Raw genomic sequence first — 12,982 nt, forward strand, 5'->3', positions numbered from 1 at the left:
TCTCTCTCTCTCTCTCTGTCTCTCTCTCTGTCTCTCTCTCTCTCTCTCTCTGTCTCTCTCTCTCTCTCTCTCTCTCTCTCTGTCTCTCTGAGGATGTCGTGACGATGTCTCTCCTCCAGCTGCAGGATTCACATCAGCTCATAGTACATGTCATAGAGTAGAATAGAATTACACCAGTCATTATGAACTAAACCTTTCTCCCCCTCCTCCTCTCCCCCTCTCAGAGACTTCCTCCCTCGTGGTTCAGGTATCGTCACCCGGCGCCCCCTGGTGCTGCAGCTCATCACCTGTTCCACAGGTGAGACATGGCGTCACACTGCAGACACAGAGTGTGTGTTTAGTTCTTTGATCTGACTCAGGTGTGTGTGTGTGTGTGTGTGTGTGTGGTCAGAGTACGCTGAGTTCCTGCACTGCAAAGGGAAGAAGTTCACAGACTTTGATGAAGTTCGTCAGGAGATCGAGGCCGAGACGGATCGAGTGACTGGACACAACAAGGGGATCAGTCCAGTCCCCATCAACCTGAGAGTCTACTCCCCCAATGGTAACACACTAACACACACACACACTAACACACACACACACTGACACACACCAGCTCATTGGAATAAACCAATGAATCAACATGGCGTCTCGGCTCAAACTACAAACTGTGAACAGGATGTTCAGTGTTCTGGTTCATGTCCTGTGTGTGTGTGTGTGTGTGTGTGTGTGTGTGTGTGTGTGTGTGTGTGTGTGTGTGTGTGTGTGTGTGTGTATGTGTGTGTGCGCTCAGTGTTGAACCTGACTCTGGTGGATCTTCCTGGGATGACTAAGGTCCCGGTGGGGGACCAGCCGGCCGACATCGAGCACCAGATCAGAGAAATGTTGATGCAGTTTGTCACCAAGGACAACTGCCTCCTATTGGCTGTTTCTCCCGCCAACTCTGACCTCGCCAACTCTGATGCTCTGAAGATCGCCAAGGAAGTTGACCCGCAAGGTTAGAGTCCACCGCCACACCTCCACACCTCCTATATCTCTCTCCTCAGGTTCAAAGCATGTTGTGTATCTCAGTCTGGGTGTCTTGCTTCTCTGTTGGAGGCCTGTGTTCACGGTCTGATGCTTGTTATGTAGTTGGTGGGTTTACATAAAGCGTTTTAAATGTGTGTGTGTACAGGTCTGAGGACCATCGGTGTGATCACCAAACTGGATCTGATGGATGAAGGAACTGATGCCAGGGACATCCTGGAGAACAAGCTGCTGCCGCTCCGCAGAGGTACAGAGACATGACATCACAGAGCCCAGAGTCTCCACAGGGCGTGACTGATGTACAGACACTTCCATAAACGCCTCACATGCAGGCTGTCATTAGAGGCTACAATTTACCAATGTTCCCTCAACGCCTCACATGCAGGCTGTCAGGCCAGATTTGAAGGTCCCCAGGTTAATGATAAGAGACAAACTAGAATATGAGGACAGGACCCAGGGGGGACCCCTGAGGACCTCCACAGGCCAGAGGAAGAAACCAGTCCACATCTGTAGTAGATCTCCCAACCTCTTAACCACACCTCCAGGTGTAGAAACCTATGTCAGGTAACCATAGCAACTGATGTGAACTGTGTCAGGTTACATCGGGGTGGTGAATCGCAGTCAGAAGGACATCGACGGGAAGAAGGACATCAATGCAGCACTGCAGGCCGAGAGGAAGTTCTTCCTGTCTCACCCGGCATACCGACACCTGGCCGACCGCATGGGAACCGCCTTCCTGCAGAAAATCCTCAACCAGGTAACCGCACAAGCACAGGACTCACCTTCATTTTAGATGTCTAGAACTCCTTTTCTGAAGTGAGATGTTCAGAGGGATCAGTCTCTGTCTGTGAGGTCAGCACAGAGCTAAGGTTCTCATAGGGTCTCAGATCATCCTGAGAATGTTACCTGAACGTCCTGAGAACGTCAGGGTCAGAACATCCACAGAAGGTTCTCTAATAGTCAGAACATTTACAGGAAGTTCTCTAAAGGTCAGAACATCCACAGACTGTTTATCAGACTAGTGTGAACACGTGAGTCTGGATCTGAACTAAACTCAGTCAGGTTCTTCACACTGATACTCTGTTCTCTGCTTCCTCTGTAACTATAGTAACAGAACATTTTTCTGTCACCCCTAGCAACTTACCAACCACATCCGGGACACGTTGCCAGGGTTACGCAGCAAATTGCAGAGCCAACTGCTGTCCATTGAGAAGGAGGTGGAGGAGTACAAGAACTTCAGACCTGACGACCCAAGCCGCAAGACCAAGGCTCTGCTGCAGTAAATACACACACTAATACACACTAATACACACTAATACACACACTAATACACACTAATACACACTAATACACACTAATACACACTAATACACACACTAATACACACTAATACACACTAATACACACACTAATACACACTAATACACACTAATACACACACTAATACACACTAATACACACTAATACACACACTAATACACACTAATACACACTAATACACACACTAATACACACTAATACACACTAATACACACACTAATACACACTAATACACACTAATACACACACTAATACACACTAATACACACTAATACACACACTAATACACACTAATACACACTAATACACACACTAATACACACTAATACACACTAATACACACACTAATACACACTAATACACACTAATACACACACTAATACACACTAATACACACTAATACACACACTAATACACACTAATACACACTAATACACACACTAATACACACTAATACACACTAATACACACACTAATACACACTAATACACACTAATACACACACTAATACACACTAATACACACTAATACACACACTAATACACACTAATACACACTAATACACACACTAATACACACTAATACACACTAATACACACACTAATACACACTAATACACACTAATACACACACTAATACACACTAATACACACTAATACACACACTAATACACACTAATACACACTAATACACACACTAATACACACTAATACACACTAATACACACACTAATACACACTAATACACACTAATACACACACTAATACACACTAATACACACTAATACACACACTAATACACACTAATACACACTAATACACACACTAATACACACTAATACACACTAATACACACACTAATACACACTAATACACACTAATACACACACTAATACACACTAATACACACTAATACACACACTAATACACACTAATACACACTAATACACACACTAATACACACTAATACACACTAATACACACACTAATACACACTAATACACACTAATACACACACTAATACACACTAATACACACTAATACACACACTAATACACACTAATACACACTAATACACACACTAATACACACTAATACACACTAATACACACACTAATACACACACTAATACACACACTAATACACACTAATATACACACTAATACACACTAATACACACACTAATACACACTAATACACACTAATACACACACTAATACACACTAATACACACACTAATACACACTAATACACACTAATACACACACTAATACACACTAATACACACACTAATACACACTAATACACACTAATACACACACTAATACACACTAATACACACACTAATACACACTAAAATACACACTAATACACACACTAATACACACTAATACACACTAATACACACACTAACACACACTAATACACACACTAATACACACTAATACACACACTAATACACACTAATACACACACTAATACACACTAATACACACACTAATACACACACTAATACACACTAATACACACACTAATACACACATGACAAGCCAACATATGACAAAGAATAACTCGACGAATTCACAATTCATACAACACCACCTCAGTGATGAGTTAAAAAAACGTGTGTGTGTGTGTGTGTGTGTGTGTGTGTGTGCGCCTTCAGTGTTGAACCTGACTCTGTGGATCTTCTTGGGACATGACAGTAAGGTACCCGGTGGGGGACCAGCCGGCCGACATCGAGCACCAGATCAGAAGAAATGTTGATGCAAGTTTGTCACCAAGGACAACTGCCTCCTATTGGCTGTTTCTCCGCCAACTCTGACCTCGCAACTCTGATGCTCTGAAGATCGCCAAGGAAGTTGACCCGCAAGGTTAGAGTCCACCGCCACACCTCCACACCTCCTATATCTCTCTCCTCAGGTTCAAAGCATGTTGTGTATCTCAGTTGGGTGTCTTGCTTCTCTGTTGGAGGCCTGTGTTCACGGTCTGATGCTTGTTATGTAGTTGGTGGGTTTACATAACGTTTTAAATGTGTGTGTGTACAGGTCTGAGGACCATCGGGTGTGATCACCAAACTGGATCTGATGGATGAAGGAACTGATGCCAGGGACATCCTGGAGAACAAGCTGCTGCCGCTCCGCAGAGGTACAGAGACATGACAATCACAGAGCCCAGAGTCTCCACAGGGCGTGACTGATGTACAGACACTTCCATAAACGCCTCACATGCAGGCTGTCATTAGAGGCTTACAATTTACCAATGTTCCCTCAACGCCTCACATGCAGGCTGTCAGGCCAGATTTGAAGGTCCCCAGGTTAATGATAGAGACAAAACTAGAATATGAGGACAGGACCCAGGGGGGACCCCTGAGGACCTCCACAATGTGTGTGTGTGTGTGTATTGGTGTGTGTGTATTGGTGTGTGTGTGTATGTGTGTGTGTATTGGTGTGTGTGTGTGTGTGTGCGTGTGTGTGTGTATGTGTGTGTGTATTGGTGTGTGTGTGTGTGCGTGTGCGTGTGTGTGTGTGTGTCAGGATGGTGCAGCAGTTTGCAGTGGACTTTGAGAAGCGGATCGAAGGATCTGGAGATCAGGTCGACACCTACGAGCTGTCGGGAGGAGCCAAGATCAACCGGATCTTCCACGAACGCTTCCCATTCGATCTGGTCAAGGTAGCACACACACACACACACTCTGTCTCTCTCTCTAACATTGTGACGGTAGCCACATAAATGTGTGTGTGTGTGTGTGTGTGTGTGTGTGTGTGTGTGTGCGTGTGCGTGTGCGTGTGTGCGTGCGTGCGTGCGTGCGTGCGTGCGTGCGTGCGTGTGTGTGCGCAGTTGGAGGGTGATGAGAAGACCCTTCGTAAAGAGATCAGCTACGCCATCAAGAACATCCATGGAATCAGGTGAGTCTAAAGTCCTAGTGTGTTCAGGTTTGTTCCAGTGTGTTCAGGTGTGTGTTCAGGTGTGTTCGGGTGTGTGTTGCAGTATGTGTGTCTCACAATACCTGGTTGGAATCTGACTCACCTGTCTTCTGTGTCCAGGACGGGTCTGTTTACACCTGACATGGCGTTTGAGACGATCGTGAAGCGTCAGATCGCTCAGATCAAAGAGCCGTGTCAGAAATGTGTCGACATGGTGATCAGTGAGCTGGTGAACACCGTCAGGCAGTGTACACAAAAGGTACTACTACTAGTAGTACTACTACTGCTACTGCTTTGGTTTCACATAACATTTCCTGTTGTTTTCAATCTTTGACCTCTGACCTCTATGTTGTTCACAGTTGGCTCAATATCCGATGCTCAGAGAGGAGATGGAGAGAATTGTCACTCAGCACATCAGAGACCGAGAGAGTCGCACCAAAAACCAGGTCTGTCACATGATCACTGCTTCACCAGCTGGGTACACAGTCTGATTCATCCCTTCATTATTCATCCTTTCATTGTTCATCCTTCATATTCATCCTCTCATTATTCATCCCTCATATTCATCCTTTCATTGTTCATCCTTCATATTCATCCTTCGTATTCATCCTCTCATTATTCATCCTTCATATTCATCCTTTCATTATTCATCCTTCATATTCATCCTTCATATTCATCCTTTCATTGTTCATCCTTCATATTCATCCTTCGTATTCATCCTCTCATTATTCATCATTCATATTCATCCTTTCATTGTTCATCCTTCATATTCATCCTTCATATTCATCCTGTCATCATTCATCCTTCATATTCATCCTTTCATTGTTCATCCTTCATATTCATCCTCTCATTATTCATCCTTTCATTATTCATCCTTCATATTCATCCTTCCATTACTCATCCTTTGTATTCATCTTTCGTATTCATCCTTCCATTACTCATCCTTTGTATTCATCTTTCGTATTCATCCTTCCATTACTCATCCTTTGTATTCATCTTTCGTATTCATCCTTCCATTACTCATCCTTTGTATTCATCTTTCATGAAGTGAGCTGTGAGCCTGGCCGTAGATCCTCACCTGTCTGTCTGTCTCTACCTGTCTGTCTCTTCCTGTCTGTCTCTACCCGTCTGTCTCTACCTGTCTGTCTGTCTCTTCCTGTCTGTCTCTTTCTGTCTGTCTCTCTCTGTCTGTCTCTTCCTGTCTGTCTCTTTCTGTCTGTCTCTCTCTGTCTGTCTCTTCCTGTCTGTCTCTTTCTGTCTGTCTCTCTCTGTCTGTCTCTTCCTGTCTGTCTCTTTCTGTCTGTCTCTCTCTGTCTGTCTCTTCCTGTCTGTCTCTTTCTGTCTGTCTCTCTCTGTCTGTCTCTTCCTGTCTGTCTCTTTCTGTCTGTCTCTCTCTGTCTGTCTCTTCCTGTCTGTCTCTTTCTGTCTGTCTCTCTCTGTCTGTCTCTTCCTGTCTGTCTCTTTCTGTCTGTCTCTCTCTGTCTGTCTCTTCCTGTCTGTCTCTTTCTGTCTGTCTCTCTCTGTCTGTCTCTTCCTGTCTGTCTCTTTCTGTCTGTCTCTCTCTGTCTGTCTCTTCCTGTCTGTCTCTTTCTGTCTGTCTCTCTCTGTCTGTCTCTTCCTGTCTGTCTCTTTCTGTCTGTCTCTCTCTGTCTGTCTCTTCCTGTCTGTCTCTTTCTGTCTGTCTCTCTCTGTCTGTCTCTTCCTGTCTGTCTCTTTCTGTCTGTCTCTCTCTGTCTGTCTCTTCCTGTCTGTCTCTTTCTGTCTGTCTCTCTCTGTCTGTCTCTTCCTGTCTGTCTCTTTCTGTCTGTCTCTCTCTGTCTGTCTCTTCCTGTCTGTCTCTTTCTGTCTGTCTCTCTCTGTCTGTCTCTTCCTGTCTGTCTCTTTCTGTCTGTCTCTCTCTGTCTGTCTCTTCCTGTCTGTCTCTTTCTGTCTGTCTCTCTCTGTCTGTCTCTTCCTGTCTGTCTCTTTCTGTCTGTCTCTCTCTGTCTGTCTCTTCCTGTCTGTCTCTTTCTGTCTGTCTCTCTCTGTCTGTCTCTTCCTGTCTGTCTCTTTCTGTCTGTCTCTCTCTGTCTGTCTCTTCCTGTCTGTCTCTTTCTGTCTGTCTCTCTCTGTCTGTCTCTTCCTGTCTGTCTCTTTCTGTCTGTCTCTCTCTGTCTGTCTCTTCCTGTCTGTCTCTTTCTGTCTGTCTCTCTCTGTCTGTCTCTTCCTGTCTGTCTCTTTCTGTCTGTCTCTCTCTGTCTGTCTCTTCCTGTCTGTCTCTTTCTGTCTGTCTCTCTCTGTCTGTCTCTTCCTGTCTGTCTCTTTCTGTCTGTCTCTCTCTGTCTGTCTCTTCCTGTCTGTCTCTTTCTGTCTGTCTCTCTCTGTCTGTCTCTTCCTGTCTGTCTCTTTCTGTCTGTCTCTCTCTGTCTGTCTCTTCCTGTCTGTCTCTTTCTGTCTGTCTCTCTCTGTCTGTCTCTTCCTGTCTGTCTCTTTCTGTCTGTCTCTCTCTGTCTGTCTCTTCCTGTCTGTCTCTTTCTGTCTGTCTCTCTCTGTCTGTCTCTTCCTGTCTGTCTCTTTCTGTCTGTCTCTCTCTGTCTGTCTCTTCCTGTCTGTCTCTTTCTGTCTGTCTCTCTCTGTCTGTCTCTTCCTGTCTGTCTCTTTCTGTCTGTCTCTCTCTGTCTGTCTCTTCCTGTCTGTCTCTTTCTGTCTGTCTCTCTCTGTCTGTCTCTTCCTGTCTGTCTCTTTCTGTCTGTCTCTCTCTGTCTGTCTCTTCCTGTCTGTCTCTTTCTGTCTGTCTCTCTCTGTCTGTCTCTTCCTGTCTGTCTCTTTCTGTCTGTCTCTCTCTGTCTGTCTCTTCCTGTCTGTCTCTTTCTGTCTGTCTCTCTCTGTCTGTCTCTTCCTGTCTGTCTCTTTCTGTCTGTCTCTCTCTGTCTGTCTCTTCCTGTCTGTCTCTTTCTGTCTGTCTCTCTCTGTCTGTCTCTTCCTGTCTGTCTCTTTCTGTCTGTCTCTCTCTGTCTGTCTCTTCCTGTCTGTCTCTTTCTGTCTGTCTCTCTCTGTCTGTCTCTTCCTGTCTGTCTCTTTCTGTCTGTCTCTCTCTGTCTGTCTCTTCCTGTCTGTCTCTTTCTGTCTGTCTCTCTCTGTCTGTCTCTTCCTGTCTGTCTCTTTCTGTCTGTCTCTCTCTGTCTGTCTCTTCCTGTCTGTCTCTTTCTGTCTGTCTCTCTCTGTCTGTCTCTTCCTGTCTGTCTCTTTCTGTCTGTCTCTCTCTGTCTGTCTCTTCCTGTCTGTCTCTCCCTGTCTGTCTGTCTCTCCCTGTCTGTCTCTTCCTGTCTGTCTGTCTCTACCTGTCTGTCTCTACCCCTCCCCCTCAGGTGATGCTGTTGATTGACATTGAGCTGGCCTACATGAACACTAACCATGAAGACTTCATCGGCTTCGCAAAGTAAGAAAAAAAACACAAATATATTCTAACTCATCTGATAAATAAACATACAGATCATCATCATCATCATCATCATCATCATCATCATCATCATCATTAGAGGAGGAGGAGGAGGAATTGACACTTTAACTAACTGATAATCACATCTAATGAACAGAACAGGAAGTAAATACCTACAGAATATAAGTGTGGATAGATGTAGATAGAGAGAAGAAGAAAGTAAACACATCTGTCTGGACCCACATCTGTGTTTGACAGTATCAGATAATAAACACTGTCCTCATGTGTGTGTGCGTGTGTGTGTGCGTGCGTGTGTGCGTGTGTGTGTGTGTGTGTGTGTCAGCGCTCAGCAGAAGAGCAGTCAGATGCACAAGAAGAAAGCAGCAGGAAACCAGGTGAGTCTCTACAGGTAACCTGGGGGAGGAGGTGTCCTTATTCACTTATCTCTCTTCTCACTCTGTCTTCATCCTCCTCCCTGCCTTCGTTGCCACGGCAACCAGGACGAGATCATGGTGAGTGGTTCTGTGTGTGAGTGTGTGTGTTCTCAGGAAGTCATGTCACTAATTCTGCTGCTTGATCTCTGATCAGTGAAACCTGAGAACTGATCAGTTATCACCATGGTAACATCAGCTGATTCTCTGATAAACAATGATGAGTGTCTGAATGTTTTATTAATATTATTTATTAATTAGTGATTTGACTTCCTGTTGACTTTTGACTTTGTGAATATGTTGCTAACATTGAATAAAGTTTGGTTTAAAAAACACCTGGATTTACCTGCTTCTTGCTACAGTTCAGAAGATAATCAATCATGAACTAATCAATTAGTGATAATGATCAGTGAAGAGGGAAACATCTCAGTATGTGTGTTGTCTCACTGTGTCTGTGTCGATGACATCACGGCTCACCTGGTGTGTGCAGGTGATCCGTAAAGGTTGGCTCACCATCAACAACATCGGCATCATGAAGGGCGGAGCTAAAGAGTACTGGTTTGTCCTGACTGCAGAGACGCTGTCCTGGTACAAAGATGACGAGGTAACACACACACACACACACACACACACACACACACACACAGCCCCCTGTTTTCTGCTAATGTTAGCGTTAGCTCCTTGCATGCTTGTTTGTTAACCGTTCTTCCTCTATCTTGCCATTGTTTATGCTTCCGGGCATCCCCTGGTAACCATGGCAACCCCATGTTTAATGTCCCAATGCTATGAACTTTGGGTAATTCCCTCAGGCAAAGTCTGCACAAATGCGGACTTTCAGAAAGTGTGAATAAAGAACTGAAAATGTCTTTAGAGACTCATGTCCTCGATGGTTTGGGGACAGAACTAAGACCTCACGGACTGACCAGGAACAAACCTCCAAGTCTGTGAGTCTGTGAGTCTGTGAGGGGGGGCACTGGGATTGGGCCTACCTGTTGTCCTGACACAGAGTCACAGCAGACGATCCTCTGTTCCCTAGCATCACTGTGACCTTTGACCCTGATCAGTCCTCTTTAATGTGGCTGTGTCTCCCCCTTCAGGAGAAGGAGAAGAAGTACATGCTTCCTGTGGACAACCTGAAACTGAAAGACATTGAGAAAAGCTTCATGTCCAGCAAACACATCTTCGCTCTGTTCAACACTGAGCACAGGTCTGTGACACCCTGATTAATATTATTGATATTGATCAATTGATATTGATATTACCTGATCAGCAGTGCAGGTGATGGAGTCTGGTGTCTGTTGTAGGAATGTGTATAAGGACTACCGTCAGCTGGAGCTGGCCAGTGAGTCTCAGGAGGAGGTGGACAGCTGGAAGGCTTCTTTCCTACGAGCCGGAGTGTACCCTGAACGCAGCGTGGTACAGCTCTGTATTATTACTAACTACATTTAACATTATTAGTCATTATTACATCATATTTACTTCATGTTTCATCATGATATGATGATGTCACATGTTCAGTGGGTCTGTGCTGATGTTGTGCTCTGTCCCTCCTGCAGGACAAAGAGAAGGTGAGTCCCTCTGTCTTCTTACCTGCTTACAGCTGTTAGCATACAGCTACAGGTCCAGACAGGTATCAGGCGGTGCTAATCAGCAGCATGTTGTCTCAGGTGGAGGTGGAGGAGTCGAGCGGCGATGGGCAGATCCACAGTCTGGACCCACAGCTGGAGCGACAGGTGGAGATCGTCAGGAACCTGGTGGATTCCTACTTGTCCATCATCCACCGCACCGTCAGAGACCTGATCCCCAAGACCATCATGCACCTGATGGTCAACAACGTACGCCACACACAGACACACACACACACACACACAAACTGATAAACACTGATACACACACAGTCATGTGACCTCTCTGCTCCTCAGACGAAGGAGTTCATCCATGCCGACCTCCTCGCTCAGCTCTACTCCTGTGGAGACCAGAACTCCCTGATGGAGGAGTCCCAGGAACAGGTGAGACTCTGAGACGCAGACAGACAGACAGACGGACAGGCAGACAGACAGACAGAAAGATAGGAGAACAGACAGAGAGACAGACGGACAAGTTGAATCTGGCTTCACTGATCAGGCACTGATTAGTATTGTATTAGTTTTCTGGGCCGTTATTTACGCCGACACAGACTGAGGCTGAGTCCAGCTGTGATGCCGTGACCTTGTGGAAGCACCACGTTAAAGCCAGACTGAGGCAGGGAGGGGGCAGCAGCAGGGATGTGGAGGCTTTCTGGAGAGGGGGGGTGTCAGGAGGCTTTATGTGAAGTGACTGATCACAATGAACTCAGGTTTGCTGCTTGTCTTCGCTGAGAGTGACTGTCTGTTTGTTTGTTTGTTTGTTTGTTTGTGAAGATAAATAAAGTATTTTTAAAAATCTCTCTATCTCTCTCTTTCTTTCTCTCCCTATCTCTCTTTGTCTCTCGCCCAGGCTCAGCACCGTGATGAGATGTTGAGGATGTACCACGCTCTGCGCGAAGGCCTCAACATCATCGGTGACATCAGCACCTCCACCATCACGACAGCGATGCCTCCACCTGTCGACGACTCCTGGCTGCAGGTGACGGGGATGCCGTCGGGACGCAGGTAACCTAGCAACAGGTCAGCTATTCCACGGGTACAGTGCAGGTGTTCAACCTCACTGAGGTGGTCTGTTGTCTCTCTCCAGGTCTCCCATGTCCAGTCCGACCCCCCAGCGTCGGGCCCCTCCTGGACCCCCTCGTCCAGGCGGTCGTGCAGCCCCAGGGCCCCCCTCTCGTCCCGCAGTGTCACCTGACCCTGGACCCCCTCCCTCTGTCCCCTCCCGGCCCAACAGAGCACCCCCACCTGGAGTCCCCAGGTAACCACTCACCCAGATTTCAGTCTGATTATTTTATTTGTAAAATGTGAAATTTCCCACACTCTCACGTGATCTGAATGCAGCATGAATGTGGTTCAAGGTGTTTTCAGGTGTTCAGGTCAGAGTGGTGAAGATGTCCAGTGTGATTGTAACGCACACACAGAGACATCTTACAAAATAATTTCCTGTTTTAAATCAGCAATTATGAGTCAAAATAAACTTTATTTGTCCATTTGATTCTGACAGCAACACTGTGTCTGTAACAGTGTTTTATTATGAAAGAACCATGTTGTTTTATTTTGAAAGAACAACGTTGTTTTATTTTGAAAGGACCAAGTTTTTATTTTGAAAGAACCAAGTTGTTTTTATTTTGAAAGAACCATGTTGTTTTTATTATGAAAAAACCAAGTTGTTTTTATTTTGAAAGAACCAAGTTGATGAAGAGAAGAAGAAGAGGAAGTGTTTTTGTTTCTTCTTCGTTGGTGTCATAGACAGAACAGCAGCGATCCACAAACAACTTGCACAGACATGAAGAAGAAAGACCAGTCCGTCTTCTTCTCCGCTCTCTGCCCATTCTTCATCCTCCTTGTCTGTCCACCTGTCTCTCTGTCTCTCTGTCTACTTATCTGTCTGTCTGACCTGTCTTTCTCTCTGTCTATCTGTCTGTCTACTTGTCTGTCTGTCTCTGTTTGTGTGATCCTGTTTTTTTCTTTAAAGTTATTTTTTGGGCAGGACAGTAGAGAGACAGGACAGTAGAGAGACAGGACAGCAGAGAGACAGGTGATGGGGAGGCAGAGGGGGGGGGGTGACACGCAGGAAAGGGCCGTCCGAAGCGGGAGTCGAGCAGGGGGCCGACTGCAGCGTAGCCTCTATATATGGGGCGCCTGCTCAACCCACTGAGCTACGTGACGCCCCGATCCTGTTCTAATAGTACCTTATAAATCTAAACAGGAATCACTCAGGTGTGTCAGTGTCAGAGCAGGTAGCCGCCCCCCCCCC

At 45.7% G+C, this 12,982-nt stretch overlaps 1 protein-coding gene across 3 annotated transcripts in view; it reads left to right on the top strand.

The window, feature by feature from the left end:
• The window catches only part of LOC111237442 (dynamin-1-like), a 19,553-nt gene that overhangs the window by 3,837 nt on the left and 2,734 nt on the right, over positions 1-12,982 (top strand). For 2 of the 3 annotated variants that reach the window (XM_022766534.1, XM_022766532.1), the window contains exons 2-22: positions 225-298; positions 392-541; positions 773-976; positions 1,154-1,252; positions 1,602-1,762; positions 2,142-2,284; positions 4,862-4,997; positions 5,166-5,233; positions 5,372-5,510; positions 5,611-5,697; positions 8,599-8,669; positions 9,013-9,064; positions 9,170-9,181; positions 9,591-9,704; positions 10,198-10,307; positions 10,405-10,516; positions 10,657-10,668; positions 10,768-10,935; positions 11,023-11,109; positions 11,576-11,730; positions 11,813-11,983. In XM_022766534.1, the coding sequence (XP_022622255.1) occupies positions 225-298; positions 392-541; positions 773-976; positions 1,154-1,252; positions 1,602-1,762; positions 2,142-2,284; positions 4,862-4,997; positions 5,166-5,233; positions 5,372-5,510; positions 5,611-5,697; positions 8,599-8,669; positions 9,013-9,064; positions 9,170-9,181; positions 9,591-9,704; positions 10,198-10,307; positions 10,405-10,516; positions 10,657-10,668; positions 10,768-10,935; positions 11,023-11,109; positions 11,576-11,730; positions 11,813-11,983 (2,325 nt within the window). The remainder of the gene's footprint in view (positions 1-224; positions 299-391; positions 542-772; positions 977-1,153; positions 1,253-1,601; positions 1,763-2,141; positions 2,285-4,861; positions 4,998-5,165; positions 5,234-5,371; positions 5,511-5,610; positions 5,698-8,598; positions 8,670-9,012; positions 9,065-9,169; positions 9,182-9,590; positions 9,705-10,197; positions 10,308-10,404; positions 10,517-10,656; positions 10,669-10,767; positions 10,936-11,022; positions 11,110-11,575; positions 11,731-11,812; positions 11,984-12,982) is intronic. The other variant, XM_022766533.1, reaches the window with a different exon arrangement.

Source organism: Seriola dumerili, unplaced genomic scaffold (assembly GCF_002260705.1).
Source record: "Seriola dumerili isolate Sdu_G_001 unplaced genomic scaffold, Sdu_1.0 BDQW01000866.1, whole genome shotgun sequence".
Classification (NCBI taxonomy): Eukaryota; Metazoa; Chordata; class Actinopteri; order Carangiformes; family Carangidae; genus Seriola; species Seriola dumerili.